The sequence below is a fragment of the Bombus bifarius genome, unplaced genomic scaffold (assembly GCF_011952205.1).
Source record: "Bombus bifarius isolate JDL3187 unplaced genomic scaffold, Bbif_JDL3187 scf7180000008285, whole genome shotgun sequence".
In the NCBI taxonomy this organism is placed as follows: domain Eukaryota; kingdom Metazoa; phylum Arthropoda; class Insecta; order Hymenoptera; family Apidae; genus Bombus; species Bombus bifarius.
Window position 1 is genome coordinate 563,467 of NW_022884568.1, and position 26,431 is coordinate 589,897.

At 32.5% G+C, this 26,431-nt stretch overlaps 4 protein-coding genes and 1 long non-coding RNA gene across 9 annotated transcripts; 3 read left to right on the forward strand and 2 right to left on the reverse strand.

Moving 5' to 3' along the window:
• Window positions 1-1,862: 1,862 nt before the first annotated feature.
• On the reverse strand, window positions 1,863-4,868 carry LOC117212190. The gene is made up of 4 exons (XM_033456751.1): window positions 4,787-4,868; window positions 3,590-3,789; window positions 2,287-2,430; window positions 1,863-2,085 (listed from the first exon to the last, which is right to left on the reverse strand). The coding sequence occupies exons 1-4, from the start codon at window positions 4,791-4,793 to the stop codon at window positions 1,999-2,001; spliced, it is 438 nt and encodes a 145-aa protein (XP_033312642.1). The 5' UTR covers window positions 4,794-4,868; the 3' UTR covers window positions 1,863-1,998.
• Window positions 2,328-13,871, forward strand: LOC117212189 (phosphatidylinositol-glycan biosynthesis class F protein). Of its 4 annotated transcripts, none has more exons than XM_033456749.1 (2): window positions 2,328-2,453; window positions 12,676-13,871. In XM_033456749.1, exon 2 carries the CDS (start codon window positions 12,694-12,696, stop codon window positions 13,390-13,392), a length of 699 nt encoding a protein of 232 aa, XP_033312640.1. In that variant the 5' UTR covers window positions 2,328-2,453; window positions 12,676-12,693; the 3' UTR covers window positions 13,393-13,871. The 4 variants fall into 4 exon arrangements, with proteins under 4 accessions (XP_033312640.1, XP_033312638.1, XP_033312637.1 ...); XM_033456747.1 differs by lacking the exon at window positions 2,328-2,453 and adding an exon at window positions 12,203-12,403; XM_033456746.1 differs by lacking the exon at window positions 2,328-2,453 and adding an exon at window positions 12,203-12,382.
• Window positions 5,068-12,206, reverse strand: LOC117212187 (E3 ubiquitin-protein ligase listerin). 2 transcript variants are annotated; one of them, XM_033456744.1, is made up of 22 exons: window positions 12,162-12,206; window positions 11,673-11,882; window positions 11,330-11,596; window positions 11,129-11,244; window positions 10,689-11,043; window positions 10,432-10,616; window positions 10,224-10,359; window positions 9,456-10,142; window positions 9,181-9,385; window positions 8,746-9,097; window positions 8,198-8,675; window positions 7,998-8,113; window positions 7,769-7,922; window positions 7,545-7,703; window positions 7,274-7,459; window positions 7,017-7,191; window positions 6,609-6,945; window positions 6,399-6,545; window positions 6,169-6,299; window positions 5,688-6,091; window positions 5,424-5,591; window positions 5,068-5,349 (listed from the first exon to the last, which is right to left on the reverse strand). In XM_033456744.1, exons 1-22 carry the CDS (start codon window positions 12,204-12,206, stop codon window positions 5,290-5,292), a joined length of 5,073 nt encoding a protein of 1,690 aa, XP_033312635.1. In that variant the 3' UTR covers window positions 5,068-5,289. The 2 variants fall into 2 exon arrangements, with proteins under 2 accessions (XP_033312635.1, XP_033312634.1); XM_033456743.1 differs by having other exon boundaries at window positions 7,274-7,457; window positions 7,540-7,703.
• A 360-nt stretch (window positions 13,872-14,231) lies between the features above and the next one.
• On the forward strand, window positions 14,232-16,233 carry LOC117212188 (alcohol dehydrogenase class-3). The gene is made up of 7 exons (XM_033456745.1): window positions 14,232-14,370; window positions 14,611-14,854; window positions 14,941-15,161; window positions 15,228-15,444; window positions 15,519-15,649; window positions 15,724-15,998; window positions 16,086-16,233. The coding sequence occupies exons 1-7, from the start codon at window positions 14,350-14,352 to the stop codon at window positions 16,108-16,110; spliced, it is 1,134 nt and encodes a 377-aa protein (XP_033312636.1). The 5' UTR covers window positions 14,232-14,349; the 3' UTR covers window positions 16,111-16,233.
• A 3,151-nt stretch (window positions 16,234-19,384) lies between these two features.
• LOC117212191 lies at window positions 19,385-20,423 on the forward strand. The gene is made up of 2 exons (XR_004488415.1): window positions 19,385-20,285; window positions 20,364-20,423. It is a non-coding gene; the product is annotated as an uncharacterized LOC117212191 (long non-coding RNA).
• The last annotated feature ends 6,008 nt before the right edge of the window (window positions 20,424-26,431 follow it).

Below are 26,431 nucleotides of genomic sequence, written 5' to 3' on the forward strand. Positions count from 1 at the left end.
CTAACTGCTAGAAAGGATATAAAGGCACCCTGTTATTCTGATCGTGGTCGAAGATACGCGTAAACATAGCGAGTACCGTTGAGTGCGACTTCTCTCGATAGGGCAGTACCGAAGAGCCGTTTAAATGTAGCAATTTGTTGATAAAATAATCATATCTGCCCGTCTTGTCTTCTACGACTAGATCCTATTTCAGGCAGGGCCGTGTCCTAACCCTTCTGAAGCCATATAGAACGATAAATCAAAGATTGTATTAAGTAGGTATATACTCAACGACGACGATATGCGCGCCGGACCTTTCTGGTCCCGTAATCACGTTTTGTTGGGCGACCAATTGCGACGAATTGGCAATTACGTTCCTTCGTTCCCGCGTTGCCCGATGGCCTCAAGATTTTTCTAGACCATCGAGCTTTCGTTGAAATTTGGTCATTGCCGTGATATCTCCATTCGCTAATGAATAAGTAGCTCACAAATATAAGTGACGATATCTCTTTTGGGAAGAATTCTAACAGAAACACGTCTATGCTTCTAAATATCAAAATACATTACTATATGTGCTCATAAAAATCTGGAAATTTATCTAGTTTTCTGGACAAAAAATGCAATTGTAACATTTTCCACTCAGCTTCATAGATATTCATCGAGTTTCACTATCAACACAATGATTTAGTATTCGCTATGATCTAATCCTTTCCTAATGGAGCATATATATCCAATGAGTGTATCTGATCTCTTTACTTTTAATTAATCCAATATACGTTATAATGCAGTCCGGTAGTTCTAATGTTCTAATGTGTTCACAATATTTTTATTCATCCTATCGTTCATATGTCTCACTAAGTTTTTATTTCTACCTACAATTGGAGATTCCTTTATGAACTGCTAAATTACTTTAGAAATTTGTTTGGAGAGACAATGGTAGTTTGACAAAAGATTTTCTTTTATTTCGGCGTGATCTAGTCAATGTCTATAAACCTATTCAAGCTATCGAGTCTTACATGTCCGAATTTTGAAACTATCAGTCTAATTATTATCAATTTCTGCAAGGAAGAAAAATAGAAAAGTTTAGGTCGAAAGAGTTAAAATAAGATATTCAAGGGATGTTTTATAGGAATTGTAGGGTTGAAAAACGTAAAAATGGCTCGTGGCAGGATTAAAGGTGTAAGTTACGGCCCTGGCTCTTAAGTCGATAGTCATAACGCCGTCAAGTGAGTAATGCTCGTAATTCAAGCAATGCTATAAAATATTCGATTCAGAGTCGTAACAGACCCGTTGTTTTCGTGTTTCTCCGGCACGTCCGCTGACATCGCGCGCTTCATCTCGGAACAGACCGGCTCGATGATCGAGCGACCAACTGGAATCCGGTCATCTCGTTCTTTCCTTTCATCCTGCACGTTTAAGTCGGTTAATAAGACCGTCGGTTGTTTAACGTAGATTAGTCTTTCTTGCAAAATTCTGTGTAAATTTGTAAAAAGATACAATTCTTTACTTAATTTTTTGGTGATATGTAACTTTTAAATCAAAAGTTTAAATATATCATTAAAATTTATACAAAAATTGACTGAAATATATCTATACATAGTCTGTGTTAATATTATTATTCATCATTGCAACCAAATATCCTTGAACGCATAAAATCGTTCCATTAACAACGCCAAAAGAGCTACATTTCCTAAATTCATTCCTAAAGATGATTAATATCTTTCGATAAGTCAGAATGAATTACTTCACATTTAGATACGATATTTAACAAATAATTAGTATCACCATTCTTATCTTATCGACTACATTTCAATTTTACATTATTTTCAAATTCGTGTGGTTTGGATAAGAGAGATTTTACAGCAAATCAAAGATTGTGAAAGAGAACAGGTAATAATTTATTTATTTTGAGAGATGATTAATGTGTACAATTTCAATAAAAATGGCATATTATGTGGCATATCATATAAAGAATGCTATTCCCATTAATAAGAACTGACAACCTTAGTTTTATTATACTCAATGAATTACGAGCACTTCGTAGTCTTTGAAAGACAATTCCTCGCCGTCGAAGGGGATGTATAAGCATCCATGGCTAGGTTGAACCTGTAGGAAACAATATTTTCATTAATAGTCTCATTTTTAAACGTCCTTTCAAATTCAAGGTATTTTGTTCTATTAGATCTAGCGTCATGTTTTTTCTTGTACTTTTTCTTTTCTATGTGACACTGATCAATCTTAATTAAGATCAATGTTACATTAGGAATATAAATTTTCTGTACGGTTATAGGAACAGTAAACTCCGACCTTGCCAACTGTTTGGGATCCATTATGGAGAACACGGCCAACATACAGAGGTTCTCCATCGGAGGTCTGTCCTGCGATCACCGCGTCGCCTGGGATTGCTCCGTTGGAGGAGAACTCCCATTCGAATTCTCCTTTGCACAAAACCTACAGAAAATAAAAATCAATCGGTAATTAATTTTATTAAAATCTTATCTGAACAATCTTTTTTCATAAGTCACTAAATACAATTGTTAAATTTAAATATCACATTGGAAACACAATAATTGAGTGGTGTAAATGTTCAACTGATCAATTCTATTTTCCGAAAGTTTCTCAGTTATAAAATATCAGAATATACATAATTAATGTACATAATAATGTAATTTTTCAGTAATCGAACGATTAACTTCGATGGAGTTACAGTTTGATTTTTGTGCGACTCGATTATCTGAATACTTTGACAGTATTTTATATTTCTCCATGGATTGGATGATAATAAGCTCCTTAGGCGATTATTCAAAATAACTTCTTATCTGGAATGCAAAATATTTGATGAAGAGTTTGAATGATCTGTCATGATTCATGAGATGTTTTGCCTTGCGCGGACAGACGAGTGAAAACGTAAGGTAGTAAACCATTTAAATGAAAGAAAGATGATTACATGAGAAATGCAAGTAACGAATTGTTAGTTTTAGCTTTTCAAAATCCAAGGCAACCGCGTAATTCGTAATCGCACAAACTAGCTAAAGGATGATGCAGATCGTATAAACCGTATTCCAATCCCGTGCCGCAAAACGACTTCGCCTTGACACAAAATCTCGATTCCGTGTTTGTGTGTGTAAAGAGGTTGATTATATGGTTACACCGGATGATTAGGTTCGTCATTGGAAAAATGTATTATTTATTAAAATCACTCGACCGAATTTCAGTTTCCCGCTGTTTTTAATTTCCTCCAATCGCTGACTCTCGGAATAAAAAGTTAAGATAGTTGAAGATAACGGAAGATAGAGGAGAATGTAAAAGAAATAATTGTTAATACGCCATATTAATATATTTCTCAATTGAATTTCATATAAAGGATTATTTTACAATATCAAGAATGTTTTTAACTTCATTGAAAAGTTTGGAGACTATAGCAAGTTCCCTTGTTAACTTCAACTCATTTTGTTAATGTTTTCTAAAGATGATCACTCGAGATAAATTTATTTTGCGGAATTAATTTTAGTTCTCGGTCTTCTAAATTATTAGTGATTAATGAATGGTCGTCTATAAAAGACTGAACGATTTGAATGTAATGATGCGTAGCGTTTTGCGTTTGACTTACTTCGAAATCATGTTTCTGGTGTTCTTCTCCATTGTGACAGACATAGGCGATATTTTTATCGGGGATTACTTTCGCTGGAATCATGTCACCGTCGTGGAAAGCTCTGCCGACGTAGATGGTTGACCCATCTATGTCACGACCTCCGGTGACCGCGGTTTCCGGCAAATTTTGCCCTGCGCTTCGATTAACCCACCTATAAGCTTTGATGAAAGAAATTTTTTTAATTTACCAATAATTTTTCTTTATCAAATTTATATTCTTATCTATAATTATATTTTCTTTTGACTTGCATCGGTTGCGTAATAAAAAACTGATATTTACTTATCGTAGCTATAAGTTATCTTTTTCTTAAGTACCTAAATATAGTGTAGGTAAGTTTAACGTTAAAAGCTATATTATAAAATAGATAGGGGCATATAAATAGTATGACTGTAACCGTAATATGATTCATATACGATATTGCAAGCAATCGTCATTTCTCGATAAGACTTTCCTAGAATTCAATTTCCCAAGTGATAAGAGAAGAACAAATAAAAGGTGTCTGGCGCCCATACGTATAAATGAAAATAAAAATCTGAATATGAAAAAAAGAAAAGATAAATATCGGCATTTATAATGGAATTATTTTATTCTTCGTTATTTAATGTTCAGAATTTCTGAGTGAATATTTTTGTTACATGTAAACAATGAATGTAGAATTAAAATTTGGATATCTTTTAATTTATTGGCGATAAGTATAGGATTAGTAGAAGAGTTTAAATTTTTAATTTCCCAAATAGAGAATATGCTGTTGAAGATATACAAGATATTTTATTTTTATCCTGCCAAACGGTGTCAGCATATTCTACAGTTAAAAACAAGAAAAAAATTTTATGTAAACATGGGGTAGTAAGTGCTTTGCTATTTGTATTTACAAGAGCTGACGACCATTTAAACAAGAACTTCAGTAAACATAACTAATCGATCGAGTGCGAATCCGTTCACTAGTAATTTTAGTATTTTTGTTATAATTTCGTAATAAATTATTTACAAACCCATGTTTATATAACATCTTCTTCTTATATTTAATTATACAATATACTGACAACATTTGGCGGGATAAACATGAAATACTCTGTATCGAGATACAATTATTGTCTATTAATGAAACAAGTTGATATAATGACATGATTTGTATAAAGTTATATTACAGCTTACCTGGCATCTCTGAACCTGATACTACTGAATTTTCCAAAAGAGTGATGCTTATCTGTTACCTACACCTGATTAAAAGCAGTTGTAATCTTATCACATTCTATATTATTTGCATTCTCTTTAAACCGTATGAAACAGTTCTTTGCGGAAAATACCATAGATTGATCAATCATATCTTAGGTAGAAATTTCTTATCGATATTAAATAATTTTCGATGAAGTATTAAACATTTCATGTACACATTTTTATAATTTTAAATGACGTTCAATTGATTGAAACACATTAAATGTATAGGCAGCTTGATTTAATCGGAATTAACTTTTTGAATCATTTGCTGTAAATTTAAGCTTATTGGTTTTCTACATAATTTACATTGGGCAGAAAATTTATACAATGTTATATAATTGATTGACAATAGATCTCTTTCATTAATTTTATTATGTACATACATTAATTTATTTACTTACACAGAAATACAAATTATTTTTTATAAATGATATAATAGATTAAAATATATTCCTACAAATCGGACATGTGGGCTTCTGACTTATACTAAACCATTTATACTGAAAAGCAAAGTGAATATTTCGGCATTAATCATACGAAATTTTATTAAATATTAAGGATACTAAAAACTTACCAGGCATGAAGTATGAAATTTCTTGCGACATGTATGACACGATAATTTTGGTATTTGATATGTGTTTATATGAAAAATACTGAAACATATGCAACATTCTTCTACACCAGCAAACTTCTTGTCTAAGTTTCTTTTCCATAATGTGAGTCCATCCCATATGGAGCCATTCTATAAAAAGGAAACAAAATACAAATTTCCTTAATTGTTTTATGCTTATAAACATTAATTAATTAATTTAATTGACTAATGTTGATAAATTATTACTTGATGTGTAAGAAATATGGACAATTGCATGTGACAATTCCTCCAATTCACTGTACCACCCGCGTGTTGTCCAGGTTCAACAGTAACTGGTCCCAATGGATGATTAGGTGACAATACAATATTAAGTTCCAGTTTTGTATCATCCATTTGATACAAAGCTACCACTTCGCGGAATGTTGGATGTACCTTCACTTGCATGTTTTCGATGCTTTGTAATTTATTGTTGAGAAGTTCCTCTTGACAAAGCATAGGACTAACATAGTGAGTTGTAATCTTATCCACGGCGGCACTGACTCTACTGTCAGCAGTACTCCACCATTGTCTCACTAACACTGGTAAATGTCTTAAACTATTCGTGTATAACCAACATACGATATGGTCAAGTCTCCATTCTGTCCAACTTTCTATGAGATATAAATGAATAGATATTAAAACAAAAGTTATATATAACAAAAGCAAAAGGCAATTTAAATATTATTACCGAAAAAATCTAGAGATGGTTCAGTAGAAAAAATTTCCATTAATTTAGCACCCTTGTTCTTATTGTCTTGAAGCACTTCCACTGGCATTAATCGAAATATGTTATTTAATAAATTAGGAAAAAAATTATCCCTAAAACACATATATATAAGTATTGAAACCTTAATATTAATTAGAATTAATAAAATCCCTGAAAGTGAATTTTCAATTGAAAATAAGTAACATATTTACTTAAGTATCTCTGCATATTGATATAGTAAATCTCCATGAGCATTTGCACACATTTCTAGGACGATAGCCCATGATAATAAATATCCGACAGTATAAGTATAAGAATCTGTGTATGGTTGAATAGTACAACTCACAGTATCACATAATCTAGGAAAATATCATAAATTAAAAGTTTGTTTTCTGTGAATAAAGAAATAACTGAAAACTTACTTGAAATCCATTAGAATGATATTTACGATATTTTGCGTATTCTGAAGTACTTTTTCCATTTTTTTAATGTTCAGGCTATTTACATTGAAATTTTCTAATTCAGCAGTATCTTTGTCTTGTTGCACAAGCACTGGTACTGCGTGCTTTAATATATGATATGCTCCTAATTGTATACTAGCTATGGGAGACTGAAGTAATTTCAATGCCAGCTCAACAGTTGTTGTGAGAGGTATGTAACTTTTGAAAATTACATTTCCATTCACCATTTTTATAGCTTTTCCTAAGTGATCCAACAATAGGACAGGTTTCAAAGCTGTTGTTTTTTCATTATACGAATCTGAAACACAAAATATAGTTATAAATTGCAAACAAAAAGTCAATGACTTAAAATTTAAATCATAAATATACCTGCGTAAAGCATCCAACAGCGAACAATTCCACTTTGTGCATCACTGACGAGAGCATTTCTCCATTCATCTAATATCTTTGGTGACATGACTTTTATCTTTTCCTGTTCATGCTTGTTAATTAAATCTTGCACTGCGTGATAAAGTTGGCAAATGGCTACTATCATTGTAGATACCTGTAGATACCAATATAAATAAAAATAAGCCAAATTTATAATATACATTATTTTCAGACAATATAGATAATTAGATGCGAACCTTAAAATTATTAATATTTTGTTCTGAATTAGTAACAGAATGCGGCCATAGGATTATAGATATTAATATAAAATTCCAATGTTTATATGTTAATTTGGATGGAATTTTCTTTACGAGTTCTGTTGACAATCTTATAAGTTCCAAAGGTATATTTAATTTATCCCAGGAAATTTCAGAAATTTCACTGTAAAAGAAACATAAAAGCGTTATATATTTTTGATTTTTAGAAGTTTGATATTTATGATATAAAACACATGTTAAAATACATGTTATCATCTGGTAATGAAGGATTGTTTTCCACAATTCTACAGTACTTCGAAATATCTTCTTCTTTAATCAACATGGTTCTTGTCAGTATTAATTCAGAAATATTATCATCTGTCTTCCATGTATACAAGGTATTATCCAAATTTTCAAATTTGGATAGAATCTAAGATAAAATTTTCTGTTACTCTATGGAATTAAAAATTAATTTTAAAATTAATAGTGCAATACCTGTAGCCTTTGAAGCATTATTTCTGCATTTAGAGAAAATATGTCACTACTTTTGTAACATTCAAATAATTCCTTAGGTTCTTTGGTAGGACATAATTCTGTACAACAAAAGTATATTATATATGATAACATACTTCCGTATTTCGAAAAATTCCTGCAAATATGATCAAAGTGAGTAATATTTTATAAAATAATTCTCTTATTAAAAAGACTTATTCAAAATACATACATTGTTATATAATCACGAATTTCATTAAATGTATCTTCATTAATATATATCTGCAATTGTTTAAAACTATCTTGTACAGTCACTAAAGTTTTATTTACATTATTATAGCATTTGGTCTGAAAATAATTGTTCAGTGAAATATTAATTCCTTTCTTATTGAAATTAAGTGTTCCTATATTACAAGCTATGACTATACTTACAGATTTGTAATGTTTGGAGTAAAGTTCGCCCAAAATAATCGAATATATAACAGTAATTAATAAATTTGTAGCTCCTGGTAAATTCAAATTGTGTATCAATAATTCTTCAGTACTGGATTCTTCCGTTTTACATTTGCTAATTGATCTCAAACATAGATTATTTAATAAATTTATATTAAACAATGCCCATTTTAAGCAACTCTCAGTATTATCCGTTATTGTATTACTGGTTAAATCAATAGACATACATTTCTGGTGAATTTGTATATTTTGATCAAGACATGACACATGCAGTTCACCAGTTATTACTTCACCATATATGATTATCCCAGTTGTTTCAGCTATCCATGTTGTGATATCAGAATCTGTTAAAAATGTTAAAATAATTTCTTCTGCATAGAAGATTCCACTATCAAGTATAGTTTCAAGAAAATCAACGGCTATGTTAACCAATATTTCTTTATCATATTCTTCATTTCTGGAACATAATGAAAATATTATAAAAAGTGGATTAAAATACTTTATAAATAATGAACATATTTTCTTACCGATTATATATCTTTTTCCACATAGAAGTCGCAAACATTTTAGTCAAATTAATAAATTCAGATCGTGAAAGTTCTCGAACTGTTTTCAAAAGTCCTTTCATCCATACATCTCGCATTGTATCTATCAGATAGTAGTCAGAATTATTACTGAAATAATTATGTGAACGCAATTCGAAAAGAGTTCCTAATATTTGTATTGCTCCTGCTGTTGTTCCCTTATGAGAGCATGCTAATGGAACAATACAGCAAATTAAATAGGTGAAATCTAACAGATACATCTCATCTATTTCATAGAATGAATTGCAAAGTATAGATATAATTTCATTGACCGCTTCTTCTTTTATTAGCAAACCTAAAAAAATATATGTATATGTAATATTTATCTGTATTGTACTAACAAAATGCAATCAAATTAAATAAATATCAAGAACTTACTACCATCCTCTAGAGGTTCAAAAGATAACAATATAAGATTCTGATTTTTACTTGAATAATTGCTTGAAGCAATTTCCTTTGCTATTTCTATCAATATACTATTAATCTTAGATTGTGAACACCATTTCTGTACTATAACATCATTTCTATGTTTCTTAGATAAAGCGCACTGTATGACACTTTTTGTAGTTATAATATCATCAAACTGAAAGCAAATAAAATGTACAGTGATATATATCCTTTTAATAACACATAAAACAATGTTTATCTTTTACCTCTATTAATGATTTTAAAATTTCGTTTTTTTCAGAATGATCCATGTACTTCATAAGATTGAATATTAGTTCTATTATATGGTTAGTTTCTTTTGATCGTTCCAATAACCAATTTTGTAAAATTTCATTACAGAAATTAAGTAAATTAATTTGCGTTTTAAGAAAGTCGGATAAATTTTTAAAAAGTTCATCGCTTTCAAAACAAGTTATAAGCTTGTTTAGGTATGTGACATATTGTTTTTCACGTTTCCCAATAATGTGGTTAAAATATTTTATGCAAAGGGAACTGACAAACTTATTAAGCTCAGCAACAAATTCAATATCGGTATCATTTTCCACATTTTGTATTTGAGATTGAGTTGTTACATTCTCCTCCGGATTACAAAATTTCACCTGCAAATTTTTCCGACACTGCTCAGGGGCTGTCCTTAATATGTTTAGAAATTCTATTTGAGAATTATTTGTATCTGGAGTATCAAATGTTTCGGATTTTTCGTTGGCATTTAAAAGTGAAGTGAACAATATATCAAGATTTCGCCAAAATTCTTGTATCAAACAAGAATAAAGTTTATAATCATCATTGTGCCGATTTTTACTCCAATATCGTATTAAATGAGTAATTTCACAAAAAAATATTTGTTTCATTGGACTATTTTCTTTCAAACACATTTCTAATGATGGTATGAGCTAAAATAATTAATCAATTAGTTATAAATATTCCTTTTGTAGAAATCATCACGGTAGTACATAAGTGGATAAAATAAAAACCTGTTCAATGAGTAGAGCATTACATAAGTTTCGATTATTAACATTTGAAAATACTGTATAACGCAAACATTCGGTGAACGATGTCGTCACCGCAAGCATCTCAGAACGGCTCATTTGTACACTTTTAACGGAAAATCTGGAAAAAATTAATGAATGCTGCGTAATTTAATATAATTAAGACACTTAATTCAATTGATTAATTAAATACCCTTGTCGCATATGGTTGAAGAAAGATATATACAAGTAATGAGGATCAACATTTAGTTTTGGAAATTGACTAATAAAGGGTAATAAATTCGGATAAACAATACTAGCGCAACATTGTACACTTCGTAAAACACGCCATAACGCCGGTAATACTAGTTTCTCAATATTTACTACAGTGTACCAGTCCTGAAAAGATAATATGTCATTTAATGTTGTAAACTCATGATGTCAAAAACAGTATAGATAATAATCATTTACCTCTATTTTGTTTATAGTACTAAGCATAGATTCCCATACAGCCGTCAACAATGCAGGTTCTGTTTCATCAAGATTATTTATGATAGTTGTTACAGTTTTTTTTGTTTCATTTTGCAGTAATAGATTAGCATTCTCAATCATTGATGTTAGTACACTAAAGAAAGCTGTTTTGACTGGGACAGAATCATTTTTAGCTAGCTTCCAAAATTTGTTGCTGTTTATAATTTTATTATGAAAATCAATCATATCCTCAATTTTTTGGATAGGAACTTTCTTCAAATAAACACTGTATCCATATAAACTAGATATTAGCACACTCTGATATTTTAATTCCATTTCCTCTTTAGTAAGGTTCCTAATAATAAATTGTAACATAATAAGTCCTATAATCTACATCTCTTACATTTTTTAAAAAATATATATTTGCATAAGAAACATACTTTTGTATAGATAAAGTCTGGGCATTATGAACAGTAATATTATCACAAATATAAGTCAAGATTTCATGTTGACAATGCACAATGGCATCAATAACTTTTTTTGGTGGAAACGTATCCTATATGTAAAAAATATTCACCTTAAAGTAGATATTAATTTTGGTAGTTTCAAGTTTTTATTATTAATAAATTATAGTCACTTACATTAAATGAATTACTAGCAGCAGATGCAGCTGGAGGATATGTATCATATTGAGAAGTGAACCAAGCTCCAGCTAGCTGTTTCAAATACATTGCTATACCCCTACCTACACGTTTTACAACAGCTGCGTGTGCTAACTGTACAGTTTCTCTTACTCTGTGTTCTATATCAATTGCTAAGGCACAATACAATCGTGGCCAGAATGGTAACATTCCTTTCACAGCTGAAATTTCTGAATCTTTACACAAAATAGCAAATTCTTTTAATGCCTGAAAAATATCAAAAATAAAAATTTTTAGTCTTCAATATTTATTTTTGTACATAATAGAGATAATTGTTTGTCACCTTGCATTTTGTTGTTGAATCTTTCTTATTCATTTTTTTTAGTACTATTTGAAAATTATTATCAACATTATTCATTTCAACCTCATTTGTATTGCAAAGTGCTAAACCTGGTAATATAGGTACGTATCCTCCATCCTTTACAGCTGAGAAACCAACAAAATTTGGCATCGAAGTGCCCAGGAGTTCTGCACTTCTGCTGCTGTTTGATGGCTATAAATGATAAATAACAATAATATTGAAATGTTTGTAATAATGATTCAAAATTTTCATTGACGGATTGCATCAAAGAATATAAAAAATTTTGATATAATGATTAAAATTAAATAACTATTTTAAAAAGATATGATTTTATACAATTGTTATTACTATATAATTTTTTTATAGAAATATAATAATTTTGGATTAAGAAAAATTGTTATAATAATAAAACTTAACCTATAAAATTTTTATACAAATTAATCTTTTCAATAAATATAAATTTTCCCTTACTTTTACATTATTTTTGGTTCGTTGCGCTTGTTTATTCTTTCCCATGATAATTACAAGAACAACAAGAAACAAGAAATATTGTGACTACACATAAATTTTGAGCATTCACTTTCGTACTAGTATAACGTTTGGAACAGCTGATCTATTAATGCTTGTGCACATGTGAATATATTTTTTTTTATTGTGATATACTTTTTCCCATTCAATTAAAAGCTGAAATTGTGCGTAATTTTTATTTATTTGTACGTCTTAATAGTACTATTTTATTAAAAGATAATATGTATGAAAATCTCGTTAAATCTTTTAAAAGATTTAAAAAATCTAACAAAATATAATGATATATTTATATCTAGTATATTATTATATATCTTATATATGGTATATCTAGCATTGTATCGAATATTAAATTAGAAAGGATTATTTTATATTGTATTAAGTAAACAGTAATTACTAAATATACTTAAAATATTTTGAAAATTTTTTAGCATGAATACATTTCAATTTTCTATTACAGGTTAGGAAAATAAGGGAGATGAGTGTTGGAAACAAATTGAGTCAAAGGTTGCTATTGTCATATTGTTCATTTACTTGCATTTACTTCCCTGGCATTCTAATATTACTTAAGTTAAATGATAATTTGTATAATGTGGGAAAGTATAAATTCATTCCAGTACTATTGATTCTGCTTTTTGCAGAAGTAATCAAATTGATGTTTCCCATGTTTCACTCTGAAACTACGCTTATAACAAAAACTGAATTAAAGACATCTTCAAGAGCTAGAAGAACTTGGTCTAGATATCTAAAAGAAATTTTCAAATTTCTGTTAGCTGGTTTCCTTTTATCCATTGTATATTACATTATAATCATATTGTTTGGTGCACCAGTATTCATGCATCATGAAGAAACTACTATGCTCACTGCCACACTGACTACACTCACATTTGTTCCTGCAAGTTTGCATTTAGGAGTGGATGGTGCACTAGAAATAATAACAGGAGCACAATCACAGAAAGGCAATGTTCTAGTAGATGCTATAAAGACAAACATTCAAGCTACTCTTTTAGGCACATGGTTGGGTGCTATTGTGATCCCACTAGATTGGGATCGACCATGGCAAGCTTGGCCAATTCCATGTGTTTTAGGTGCTCTCCTTGGCTATACAGTTGCACATTTTATTACACTTGTAAAAACATTACCTATGTTGGCATTAGATAAGAAAGTTCACAGATAAATATTAGTGATTGTGCAAATAAATAAAATTGAAAGTGATAAATTCCAATTGATAAATGTAACATTTTGTACATGGAATAATTTATTTCAATATTGAGACGTGTTTATAATTAATTGATCTCTTCTGTATTATTATAGTTTTGAAGCAACTTGAAACTACTGGAGAGTGATTGTGCATTTTGAATGATATGCAATGAAAAATTTTTTAGTCTTTATTAATGACACCAAAATTATTTGCTACTTTATACAATGCAATATGAAAGATAAACATGTTAAGAGGATGATTTATAAATCTATGTACAAGTTGTAGAAACAGCTAAACAGAATAAAAATTGTACCATACAAAGTGGGCTTTATCTCCGATAGAAGTCATATTAGGTCAAATTATATAATGTTTCTGATGTAATAATTTGATAATGTTTGAGATTAAAATGTTGTCAGAATAAAATTTTGTTAATAAAAATCGTTATATACTTTTTATTGAAATATTGTGTTCAATAAATTACATAAATACAAATTTTGCTAAATACTACCTTTGAAATATGCTAATCTTCCCTCTAATAACAAATTTTATTTTTTCATTTAAAAATTCATACAAATTTGTACCATTATTTTTATATAATAGGATGTTGATATATTGGATAATACAAAATTATTACAGCTAGATTGTGAATAAATTTATTTGAATTATATTAAACGATTATTATACATATTTGATACATTTATAAATTATTTTGAAGTTATAAATTGCATTAAAATTTTGTATAGATCTTTGTATTGATTTTAGAGTACAAATTTTTAAGCACTAGATGTCAGTAGCATTAAAATAACGACCTTCAATTTATTTCATTTGATTGCTGAACGTATCGTGACCGGTGTGATTAATATTCATCGTAGTACTGTTTATTCAACTTTTGCTTCTTTTTACACCGTTTATTAACTATTGCATTTTACAATAATGTCGAACAAAGCTGGAGAGGTATTTATTTCTTTCTGACAAATTGTTTTGTTCCATTGTTACGATTAAATTGAATCTAAGTAACTCATTTGTTACAATAAATCGTTACATTGAAATAATTTTCGTTTAATCAAAAAACGGTTATTTTAAGAATTATACATACCTTTTCATATTCTTTGATAGCTATTTATCCAAGTTAAAGATAGCGATCAGTAATTTATGATCAAATAAATAACGAATTAAAATATTTTTGTATGTTAGGTAATCAAATGTAAAGCTGCTGTAGCGTGGAAGGAGAAACAGCCTCTCTCGTTAGAAGAAGTTGAAGTTGCACCACCAAAAGCTCATGAAGTAAGAATTAAAGTTGTAGCTGTAGCTTTGTGCCATACTGATGCCTATACTTTAGACGGGTTAGATCCAGAAGGAGTTTTTCCTTGTGTTCTTGGTCATGAAGGCAGTGGTATTGTTGAAAGTGTTGGGGAAGATGTTACCGAATTTAAACCTGGTATTGTACTACTGTTATATTATTTATTATATTATATATTATTGCATATTTACTAACCACTAAGAGATATCATATATAAATTACAGGTGACCATGTGATTCCATTATACATTCCTCAATGTAAAGAGTGCAAATTCTGTACACATCCAAATACAAACTTATGTAGCAAAATTCGTGTTACACAAGGCAAAGGTGTAATGCCTGATGGTACTTCTAGATTTACTTGCAAGGGACAAACGCTTGCCCATTTCATGGGTTGCTCTACTTTTTCTGAATATACTGTAGTGGCAGACATTTCTCTTGCTAAGGTACTTTTATTTTATGTAGGTATTTCAAAATTGCTTGAAATAATTTAAAGACATTATATAATTCAGATTGATCCTATTGCTCCACTTGATAAAGTATGTTTGTTGGGATGTGGAGTATCTACTGGATATGGTGCTGCTGTAAACACTGCTAAGGTAACACCTGGAAGTTCATGTGCTATATGGGGATTAGGTGCAGTGGGATTGGCAGTTGCATTTGGTTGTAAGCAAGCTGGTGCCAAGCGTATTATTGGAATAGATCTGAATCCAAGTAAATTCAAATTGGGTAAGATAAAAGAACTTATTGAAGTTTTGCATGAAAAATGTTGAGAAATAATAAAAAAAATTTATTCTTTCAAGCTAAAAAGTTTGGATGTACTGAATTTCTTAACCCTAAAGATTATAGCAAATCAATTCAGGAAGTGTTAATAGAATTAACTGATGGTGGACTAGATTTTACTTTTGAATGTGTTGGTAATGTGAACACTATGGTAAGTTTTAAATATTGAATCGAAATTTTTAATAAATTGCTGGGTGGCTTTCTTAGCATATTTTTTATGTTTAGAGAGCTGCATTGGAATCTTGTCATAAGGGTTGGGGCACATCCATTATAGTGGGTGTAGCTGCAGCTGGTCAAGAAATTAGCACTCGTCCATTCCAATTGGTAACGGGACGCGTGTGGAAAGGGACTGCATTTGGTGGATGGAAGTCCAAAGATAGTGTTCCCAATTTGGTGCAAGATTACATGGCAAAAAAATTAATTCTTGATGAATTTATTACACATACTCTTTCGTTCAATAAGATTAATGAGGGATTCGATTTGTTGCATTCAGGCAACTGGTAAGTTTCAATAATCTGCGTTTAACAAGTTCTTTGAAATATTGATGTTATTTTTTGATAATAAATATGAATTTTTTTTAATTGCAGCTTAAGAATAGTGCTCAAATATTAAAAAAGATTAAATCTTTACTAGGTTTTATATCATTTGTATTTCAATTATGGCTTAAAATATTTGATATTTTGTAATATATACTTTTCATGAATAAAGATAATATATTTCTGCATAAATACATTCTTTTACTTCTGTGTAGTTATTTAGGTTGAAAGTAATCGAAACCTCCGGATTTCTACAACAATCTTTATTCATAAAGAATTCTTACAGCCACATGTACAATACCAATTTGGTGAAATATTAATAGTAGCTCCGGAATGAAGTAAAAATTCTTTACGCTTTGATCAGGTGCATACCTTACAAAATCATCACGGTACGAAGATCATAGACGATGATTTTCCATTGTATATAATTATGTATATACAATATGCAAGACTTTCGGTAAAACTATGTATGTTTGCTTGAAGTTAATATGCTTGTTAATCTAGGTCGACGGTATAATAATAATTCAGGCAGAATATAAATTGCGCTCAACATAGCAAAGAGTATACACGTTAATTAATTAATTCATCGCGGACGAGGTTCCCGTACACCAAATGTTTAAATGGCACGGAGAGTTTCTACGAATTCTTATTTTATGTTACTTTAAATGTTTCAAAGTGATGCGGTACCTATTATGTTATTCGTTAAAATGCAAAAACTTTACTCTCACAGTTTACGCAGAATAATAAAACGTACAATTTAGTTTCGGTGTGAATACTTCATAATGATGTTGTCTATTTCATATACCATCGATCAAATGTTTGGAAAAAGAATAGAGATTTGATTAAAATATAAGTACTGAAATTCAGAGTAGATGTATCTCTAATCAATAATACATCAGAGCGCTAAATGGCTCGAATTTGATCGAATACAACGAAACAATGTGTACCCTAAACTTGAAAACTCAATCTCCATGTTTGTTCTAGATGAGAGATAGGTATAATTTGCACTGGCTATTCCTACGTAAATTGCCATCTAATACTAGGGCATATTCACATAGTCACACCGATCAGTTTTCTACGGGTTACATGTTATACTCTAGTACCTACGGTGTACCACACACTCGTTAAGTAAAAGTTGTTAAGTAAAAATGCTTATAATTACAGTAAACGCAGCTAAATCACGACGTGTTTGTTAAACATTATAAGAAAGTTTGTTCTTTAGGTATCCTCAATTGTTACAATATAAATTATGTAAAATTATTGCAATAAAAAAGAAATATTTTTTCAGCAGTAGAAACCAAGTCTTTATCGATCCTAGAAAAAGTCAGACATTAATTATATCCATGAAAATAGTGCTTAAAAAATGATTTGCTCGTCGTGATTGAACTACGGTTTAGTAGTTAGCGAGTATGAAATAGGTCATCCTTTTTTATGCAATATATCTTACACTAAACCTCGCAACGCAAGATGGCTACGAGAGAAAAGACAATTAAAAAAGGAAAGGACAGAATTGGTGAAGAAAGATTAATCGTTTAGCGTGAAGAAAATAAATAAGCGTAGCGACGGAAATCTATATTAGTTGTCGGCGTACGTTTTTTCCTGTGTTAAGAACCAGCGAAGGTGCTTTATTACGAGAGAGCTCAATTAAACCTATAAACTCGTGATTCGGACTATGCAATTACTTTTTCCGTTTAATATTCTACATTTTCAAGCGTGTGCATCTCTCTAAGAGTGTGTTAGACGAGTCCTTCGCGTTCGCTGACGATCAGCCAGGTTTTCTCTCTCAGCCAGCTTGTCTTCGTCCGCTGTATTATCGTAAGTCATAGACAGTATTATATATATATATTTATATGTATATTTATATATATATATTATGCTTAGACATTATAATTCGAGATATCGTTAATCTAGCGCGGTTAGAAATCATAATTACATAGAGCATTCTTTTTCTTTTCTTTTTCTTTTTTTGTATCTCTTCTTGTTAAAGGTATTATAATCTTTATACGTCGTGGAGTGGACATGTGAATTTTATCCGATGGAGAATGAGCTTCTTTTCCTTCTTTTCCTCTTACTTCTTCATCTGTCCTTTCTCTTTCTTCCCTTTCTCGTGAAACCTCTAGTTTGTATATGCATAAATAGTATATAATTATATTATTTATAGACGAGTTGTGCATGGAGGTACCTCGACGGGCACACAGGGTACAACGTATCTCATCAAGGATCATCGATACGATTCTTTCATCGCGTCGAACATCGACATCTCTTACCGTGGTCTTTGATCAAAATAGAACATCACACAAGATTGCCATTGCACGATGTAGCCCCTTGGTTATTGCACTGTACAAACTTCCTACGATTCTCTGATTCAGCAGCTTCTTAACCCGTTTGGCACTTGTGTTTTCGAACAGATTAATTTGTATTAACCGTAAACGTAAAATGACGAGAAAAATATCAGAAAAATAAGATCTTTATACACAGTATTCTTATTTCAATTCAATCTATAAATAATCAATCAACAAATCGCTACGGGAAATTAATTGTTGAAAAATGATCATTCCCGGGTTAAGGATCATGATCAATCGCTAAAGAGGACGCAATTGAATTCGTGCAATCACGATGCCAGAGGGTGTATCCGCTGCTCGTGTCACATCTCGTTAATCCTCGTATTTGTTCGTTGCTTTTCTGACGTTTTCTTTTTTTTAGGCTCACGCGTGGGTCGCAGCCTTCGCCGACCTGTTTCACTTGAAGACACCTCCAATCACAACGGCGATACTCGAAACCAGCGGACGACCAGGACGAGCGTTCCCTGTTCCCCTTTACAAGGGGAAACAATGTCGTCCGGCTGTTCGACATCACGTTAAGGTGCTGCTCCCGTTGCTGTTGTTACTGGTTGATTCTAAGGAGTCTAGAAGTCCAATGGCTGATCGGCGGAGCCCTCAAGATCCTGAGCAGAATCTGTACCACCATCCTCGTCGTCATCCAGGTCCACGCTGTTTGTCTTTAATCCTCCGTTGCTGATCTTGTTCACGATCGTGTCTGAAATATCGGCAGGTTAAGTATAATCGAATAATCGTTGGAAAAAGTATTTTTCTTGGCAATCGAGGAACACTCACCGCAATCTGGCTTGCTGCCACGTGTTCTAGTTCCAGCGAATTCCACGCCGTGAGGATCCACGCACCAGCAGAGTCCTAGACCACGGTGACACTGGGTGCTTCGGTAATACCCTCGGGAATCGCAAGCAGGTGCAACGTCGGGGGATGATCGCTTGCGTACAGCGGCGCAGGGACGTTCAGCCTTCGAGAAACATCCGCACCATTCGGGACCATTCACGAAGATGTCTCTGGAAATTGTCGAACGTGATAGATATTTGGTGCTTTACTTTATTATTGTACAGTGATGTATTGGTTTCTCAGAAAGGGATTCTTGTTAACTTTAATTCTCAGATTGCGATGGCTAAATCATTTAAAATTTACATATTACATTTGGACCGTACAATAGCTCAAATATAACGAGTCACATATCACATAATCTTGATTTTTTAATTTAATTAAATAAAGAATTTCGTCGCGTTAAATGGGAACGGGAAAACAAGATAAATGTTTATTGCAAATTTATGGAAGTTAAGAAACTATGCAAATTTTGATTAGAGTATCAAAGTATATTACTTTCTTATGTAGATATTCTGTCATCTTATCCGGATTTTAAATCACCTAATCATAGCCACTTAGTTAGTCAACTAATCGAGCCACCGAATTTAATCTTCATTTCAGCTAATATCCTTCATCCGGTAGTTGGATCTCCAATGCCTTTGATCTATTACATTTAGTCCTCGTCATAGATATGAAAGTTACATGTATGCCGTATATGTATTATATATCTCATTAATAATCTTACACCAAGAAGCTACTATGAATTAATTATTTAAGACGATCCACAGACTGGGTAACAGAGTTCACCGTGCCAGAATGGCGAGGGAAACCTTTCATGGAGACTACATAACAACCCCCTAACATCTCGACTTAATCTCTATACATACTCTGCAACAGAGAACGGAAATTCCGCTTCTTGAGAGTAACAAACGCAACGTGGCATCGTTTCTTATTTCCCGGTTTGCATGCGAGTAAAAAGCAATCGACTCGGAATGAAAGTTTCACACACGGTCCATGTGTCTGCCTCTTAACGACCAGCCACTCCGCTCCGTAGGCACGTACGCTCGAGACCTATTACGCTCGAGCGTCAAGCCCCTCGAAGGTATTAAAAACTGAAAGGGTTTCTCTATCTTCTTCCCTTTCCTCCAACTCGCCCTGTTTCTCTTCGTTCCCTTTTCAGGTCACGTATCCGCGGAGTTTAATGATTTACAAGCAACGGACGACGGGATTACGTAAAAAGGAAAAAAAAAATAACAAAGAAAGAAGAAAAATTCACCGCGATGTGACAAACGGATTACAACGTGGCGGAGAGGTACGTGGATGGAATAATCGCACGGGCGGAAGTCATCTTCTTACCCGTCGGTGTCGCAGCCGTCGAGGAACGGTTTCAGACATGGCTCGTTCTGATCGTGTTCCAGGCCGTACAACTCGGAAAGAGAGAGCCTGCCGTCGTTGTCACTGTCCAAGTGTCCGAACATCCACCTGACCTCGCTCTGGCAACCGATGGGGAAGTGACCTGGAAATGGTACGGGAATGAAATATGAATTCTGATGGCCGCGCGCCTCTGCAGACAGACGCCACCAATGAAATATAAATATCGATGCATCTACAGGTACACCTTGGTCACTTGTATTTTATAGTAAATGAAAGTAACTCGATCGAATACAGTTACGCTATCTCAAGCAAGTGTTTGAACGTTTATCATGGAGAATTCTTAAGAGGACGTATTCTATATATGTGTCGTATGAAATATATTGAAATTTCATTAGAGCTATAGCGAGCCGTGACTGGTGTAGCACGATCACGTTGGTCAAATTTGAAAGCAATTTGAAAATGTATACGGAAGTTACGAGTTATTTATCGCAAACGTGTGTTCAGTAAAAGATTAGCATACAATAGGAATAACCATGTCATAATAATAAATGTCAAATATGAACCTACTGAATAACGATATTTATTACTATAACGAATACTTTTATCAATTTTTCGAAGTTTTTAAAGGAATTGGTTAAAGATTTCTATTTTCATATTTAAATACCATTCAAGAGTGTTTAGTTGGAAACGAAAGCGAGTAAAACTCTACGATACACGAAGTTGATGGAAGATCCTAATAAATAAATGGTCTTTGATTTCAGTGATAAGATTAAACGGAGATGTTACAAACTGGAAACAGTATCGACGGAGATAGAGCCGAGTAATCGGTAGATCTGAAGTGGAAGCGATTCCTTTGAACGGGACAATTCCGTGCTGGTACGAAAGCGATTGTACCGAAGTCGAATAGCGTGCAGTGATGTGAGGCAGTTCCCGCAGTTCCAAACTACGCCGGATCGTGAGCGTTGTAATGTCCAGAGGCCACCCTTTTCGTGCGGAGCAATTAGTCTCTTGTATATTCAACTCGATCGTCGAGTTTCTATAACGAGAGACTTGGTCATTCTCGACGGGTCTATTGACAACTATGTTTCTCCAAATAATGTTAAACGTATCGTCAGTCAACGAGATAAGACAATCTTGCCAGTTTCTCGAACAGCGGAGAGATTTTGTAAAAATTTCCTGTCTTCTTAGGATCGTTCATCAATTTTCTGTATTGTGGTATTTAAGTAGCTTATATTCGTAATTAGAGCACTTTTAGCGATAAAAATGTGAAACGAGGAATTTAAAGGAAGGGTGGTGTACAGTGATAAAATCTAAAATTAATTATTAAGCACTTTTTGAATCTTCGAAATTTTAATTTTAGAAAATTTCACTTTTCGGACATTTGCCCATAAATATCAAAGCACATTGTTACAGATATTACAACAAAATTTGAATCAATTTTTATTTTCATTACGTTTTTCAAATATGTCAAGTTCTTTTTGATCGCGAAAACTGTAGTATGGGTTCAGAAGTTGGGACACGCATGTCATGTCCATACTCGTGACTGCAATTATTATTAAATGAAAACGTTCTACTCGTTGACGAATTATATATATATTTTGAATAAAAAAAGACTTTGTTCCATAACACGGACACAGTTAGCGTTTACTGACAGAAAAATCAACAGTAATAAACCATGACACTATATCTATAATATCGAGACAGATGGTAATTGCATCATGAATTATTTTTTATAAATTTCATCAATTTTATTAATTTTACAGAATAGCGAAATTATCGTAGTGCCTGTTCTAGTTACATTGATGACTTTGGCTTGTTACAAGAGTCTCGCTATCTGTTCTAGGGTCATCGCGACTGGATTACTCTGTTTGATGATCGTTCTAATCGGGATCAGTGATTTAGGAACTGTTTTAACGAGCTTTCACGAATCACCAGCTATCCGATTCGGGCTTGACAACTTGGGAATCATCTCCATAGGATTTAATGGTCTAGAGACTATCTTAACTCTATAAGTCCCCTATTATATCACCGTAATTCTTTCAAAAGGAAAGTTTTATTCACTTGACAATTGTTCAAATAACTTAAATTACATAACAATGGAATATAAAAGTATAGGGTTTCAGAAAATATAAAATTTAAATAATTCACATTATCTTTCCTTCTGCTGTTTCTGTAAAATGTATCAAAAAATTGCTATCACGTGGAAATTAACGATAAGATTATTCTCCTTATGAATGAAAACCATAGCAAATTTCAAGAATCTATTCGTAGTAAAATTTTGTTCTTCTCTCTGTTTCTTGAAATAGTAGAATTTTACTTCTTTAAAAAAATATCTTTCTTCGTTTCTATATCTCTCACAAATTTGCGAAGACAATCGCCGGAAACTAAGGAAGCTTTTCATTCGATTATTGTCGATCGGGATTTATTTAGAAGCAAACTAGTTTGCCATCGTTGCACATCGTTCACGATAACACGAATGACTACAAGAATTTCGATGGCCGTTACCCCTGTTACTAATTTGCTGCGCCACGTCATCGCATGTGCAGTTCACTGATAATTAGAGCAACTTTTAGCACGTCACCACCGTTTCCGTTTCTACCAGCTGTTAAGCAGAACACGCGGAGCAATTATCGTTACAGTGGTCACGCGATTTTTAAGCCCGTCTATTGTTTACGCGACTGAAATTAACTGAAATTATCGCTCGGCAGGAATATTTTACTCATTACTCGAGAAACAGATCGGCTATCTACTTCCAAAGTGTAATTAACGGCCACTGGAGTCTTTTTAATCCTTTTTAATTCTCCCTCTCTTTCTATTTAATGTTTCTCACGTTATTACGATATATAGACCACTCAACTTACGTATACATTTTTTCAATCTATTGCTAACAGTAGATGATTAAATTTCTCTAGAATAAGATGAAATTTAGAATAACGAAAATAAAGTGACGAAAGTTGTAGGCCGTTGCATATCGTTTGTGCGCAACATCGAAGGTTAATGTTAATTAACATTCCTCGTAATCCGATGAATATATTTTTCGTAGTTAATGAAAAACATTATTAAAAAAATTAATTAGGATAGCCAAATGGAAGGAAATCGTAAGTTCTTCTTGAATTACGTACGAAAATCGAAAAATGTTAAGAAAGATTTCAAAATTCGTTCAATATATAATATTGGACATTGGTATAAAATTATTGCGTCTTCTAATATATAGTTCATCTTTCTATTACCTTTCTAATTATTTATCATACGTGTTATACGACGTTATTTAAATAAGATAACCAATCAACGAAACAGAATGACGTAGAGAATCCACGGGTCTTACCACTCACCGTAGTAATTATCGAAATTCAATTGAAACGTCATATTGCGAAGTATAAACTCAAGATTGACCTAGTTCTACCGTCTGTATATTCGTACCTTTTGGTTTAGGATGCGGTCGACGGTGCTTAGAGTCAGCCATCACGACGGAGAACCAATCCAACAAACGATTCGCCATTGCGGGTTTGGATGACGGCGGGCAATCAGAGTTACGCGATGATTGGGAGTTGTACGTTGATTTCAAAGGAGATGGTGTCTTCTCCATCACTTCGTTGCTCATTAGATGCTTGTCGTCATATTTACTTCCAGCCAGTGCCTGAAACATGAAAATGTAAGTAAACAATCGCGTTGAATTTGTATTAATTATATTCTCCTTAATTATAATTCATTACAGTAACTGATTAAAATTCTTCTTGAAATGATAACCAGAGGAAAAGATGTTGTAAATTTGCAAATCAATTGCCTCAATTGTGAAAGGTGAACGCTAGGAAAAATGATAATTCTAATTCCGTTTTTTCAGATAGATACTAAACAAGTTTAAGTGTATTAATGATTTTTTTATGTTTTTCTCAGGTTTGAGAAATTTTTTAACGATAGGCAAACACGACGAAGAAAAATTTAAATAATTCATAAGATAAGATTATTTTTGTACTGTAAAAGAGATACGAAATAATTTTAACGATTTATAACGTTTTGAACGATTTTAACGATTTTACTGTTCACCGAATAGAAATGAAAAATGAAATGAAAATATGAATATGCAAGGAACAGAAAGTAACGTTTTTGGGTTTCTTTTCTGCTACATATAAGGCTTACTTATTATTTACACTATATTAGTAGATATAATCTTCTCACTGTTGCATTTTTTAAAATATCGTTTGAACATCTGCGTTACGTCACGAGTTGTATCGTTTTGAATAATTAAACGTCTCGTTACTATCGTCCTAGTGAAAATTTCCACCTCTGAGCGGTGCACTTTTTTCAGAAAAAGTTGCAAATTTGTTGCAACCATCGAGAAACAAAGGAAGCATCGCTGATTCCACGGAGAAATAAAGCTGCACCCGTGCTTCGTTTGCGATTAATCATCAACGGGCTGGAATTCATAGGAACCAGTAATAACTTTCTACCCTAATACAATCGTTGTCCGTTAATCAACAATCTTTTCATACGAATTTACATACACGCTTTTAATGCGTTGTTCAATGATCCTTTGATTGTAAATTCGAGCCTGATTATGTACGTTTGAAGCAACTCGTCGAGATTAATAGGACTAGCAATGGTCAATTAGTAATACGAGACGTAGCATTTATTGAAAAATGGTTTACATTATGCATTAATAACGCTGTGTTTTCAGACGTTTATTGCGCACGCGTTGTGAATTAAAAGTTACGAGGTGCTTTTCGCAAGCTCTTTTATGACAATTCATAAATAAAGTAAACGAGTCCGGCCGAGTAACACGTAAAAGATGATATGTAAAAGCGGGAACGATGTGATTCTTCGTCGTGAAAACAAGAAAAAAATATAGAATCAAATTTTTTCATTCCCGGCTTGGTTTTTGAAGAAAATCGAGTTCGAAAATTTATCAAGTATACTTGGACCGGACTAAATAATCGACGGGAGATCATTCTACGTGCGAGAATAAGTCGAAAATGTAGAATACAATTTTTACGCAAGACGCTTTGTCTCCGAGAACAAAAATTTACAAATTTATCATATACATGTACTAGGCTGATGGAATATTAAATCAACGATTGCAACGTAAGATCTGATGTAAGAAAAGCTAGCAATCGATAAACTATTACCAAGAAACGTTTCAATTTTTATTGTTTTCTATAAAGTAATTTGTGATTTGTATCACGGCGAGGGAAAAAGATATAAAGGTTGACAAGGGTGATCATTAACTATACATGTAATTTCGGTGTAATGTAAATGTAACTACGCGTCTGATGCACCAGGATAAAAGGTCCTGAAGCATCGAGGCTTTCGTGCACGAGGAGTCTCTCGTTTTTCACTTCTCTTCTCAGCTCTTTGCGCCATGAACGTCGAGCTTGTACCGCGTTAATTTTCTCCCCTCGGAGAGTTGCTAACAATAAGTAGAAACGACGTATCTCGCCTCCGGCCCATTCTAAATTCCTATCTCACAAATCTTGCCGACCTCGCCACTTTAGACACGCTGCCCTCCCCTCGTAAAAACAATCGAGCTTCGTCTTCATTTTCCGTCTCTTCCTCCTCTTTTCTTTTACCATCGCTCGCCATCCCTTCGTTCAACCCTCGAGGGCATGCTTTCGATGCTTCCAACATGCGTTTATGGTTTTCCATTCTTCTCATTCAATTTTCTTCTCCGAAAATTACGTCTCTAGTTGATTTGTGGTGTTCGAAAGAGCCTACTGGCTATTTTGGATTTTTATGATTCTTGGTACACGAAGATCAAATCGTATCGTAATTCATATAAATCATATTATAGTCAATGTGCTTCCAAATTTCTCGTCTGATCTTCTCACTCATCCTTTCATACTTTATTCTTACGTTATTCCTCACCTAGCGATTACACAT

Bases quoted from the DNA above. Each gene is read 5' to 3' on its own strand.
- LOC117212189 (XM_033456749.1), top strand. From the start codon at position 12,694: ATGAGTGTTGGAAACAAATTGAGTCAAAGGTTGCTATTGTCATATTGT.
- LOC117212190 (XM_033456751.1), bottom strand. The intron at 2,431-3,589 runs GTAAGTCAAACG...TATTTTCTGTAG, and splicing joins ACCAGAAACATGATTTCGAA to GTTTTGTGCAAAGGAGAATT. The intron at 2,086-2,286 runs GTCGGAGTTTAC...TGTTTCCTACAG, and splicing joins GATCCCAAACAGTTGGCAAG to GTTCAACCTAGCCATGGATG.
- LOC117212188 (XM_033456745.1), top strand. From the start codon at position 14,350: ATGTCGAACAAAGCTGGAGAG. The intron at 15,162-15,227 runs GTACTTTTATTT...TATATAATTCAG, and splicing joins CAGACATTTCTCTTGCTAAG to ATTGATCCTATTGCTCCACT. The intron at 15,650-15,723 runs GTAAGTTTTAAA...TTTTATGTTTAG, and splicing joins TTGGTAATGTGAACACTATG to AGAGCTGCATTGGAATCTTG.
- LOC117212187 (XM_033456743.1), bottom strand. From the start codon at position 12,206: ATGGGAAAGAATAAACAAGCGCAACGAACCAAAAATAATGTAAAA. The intron at 9,386-9,455 runs GTAAAAGATAAA...ATTTGCTTTCAG, and splicing joins TTTTAAAATCATTAATAGAG to TTTGATGATATTATAACTAC. The intron at 7,192-7,273 runs GTTCGCATCTAA...TGGTATCTACAG, and splicing joins AAAATATTAATAATTTTAAG to GTATCTACAATGATAGTAGC.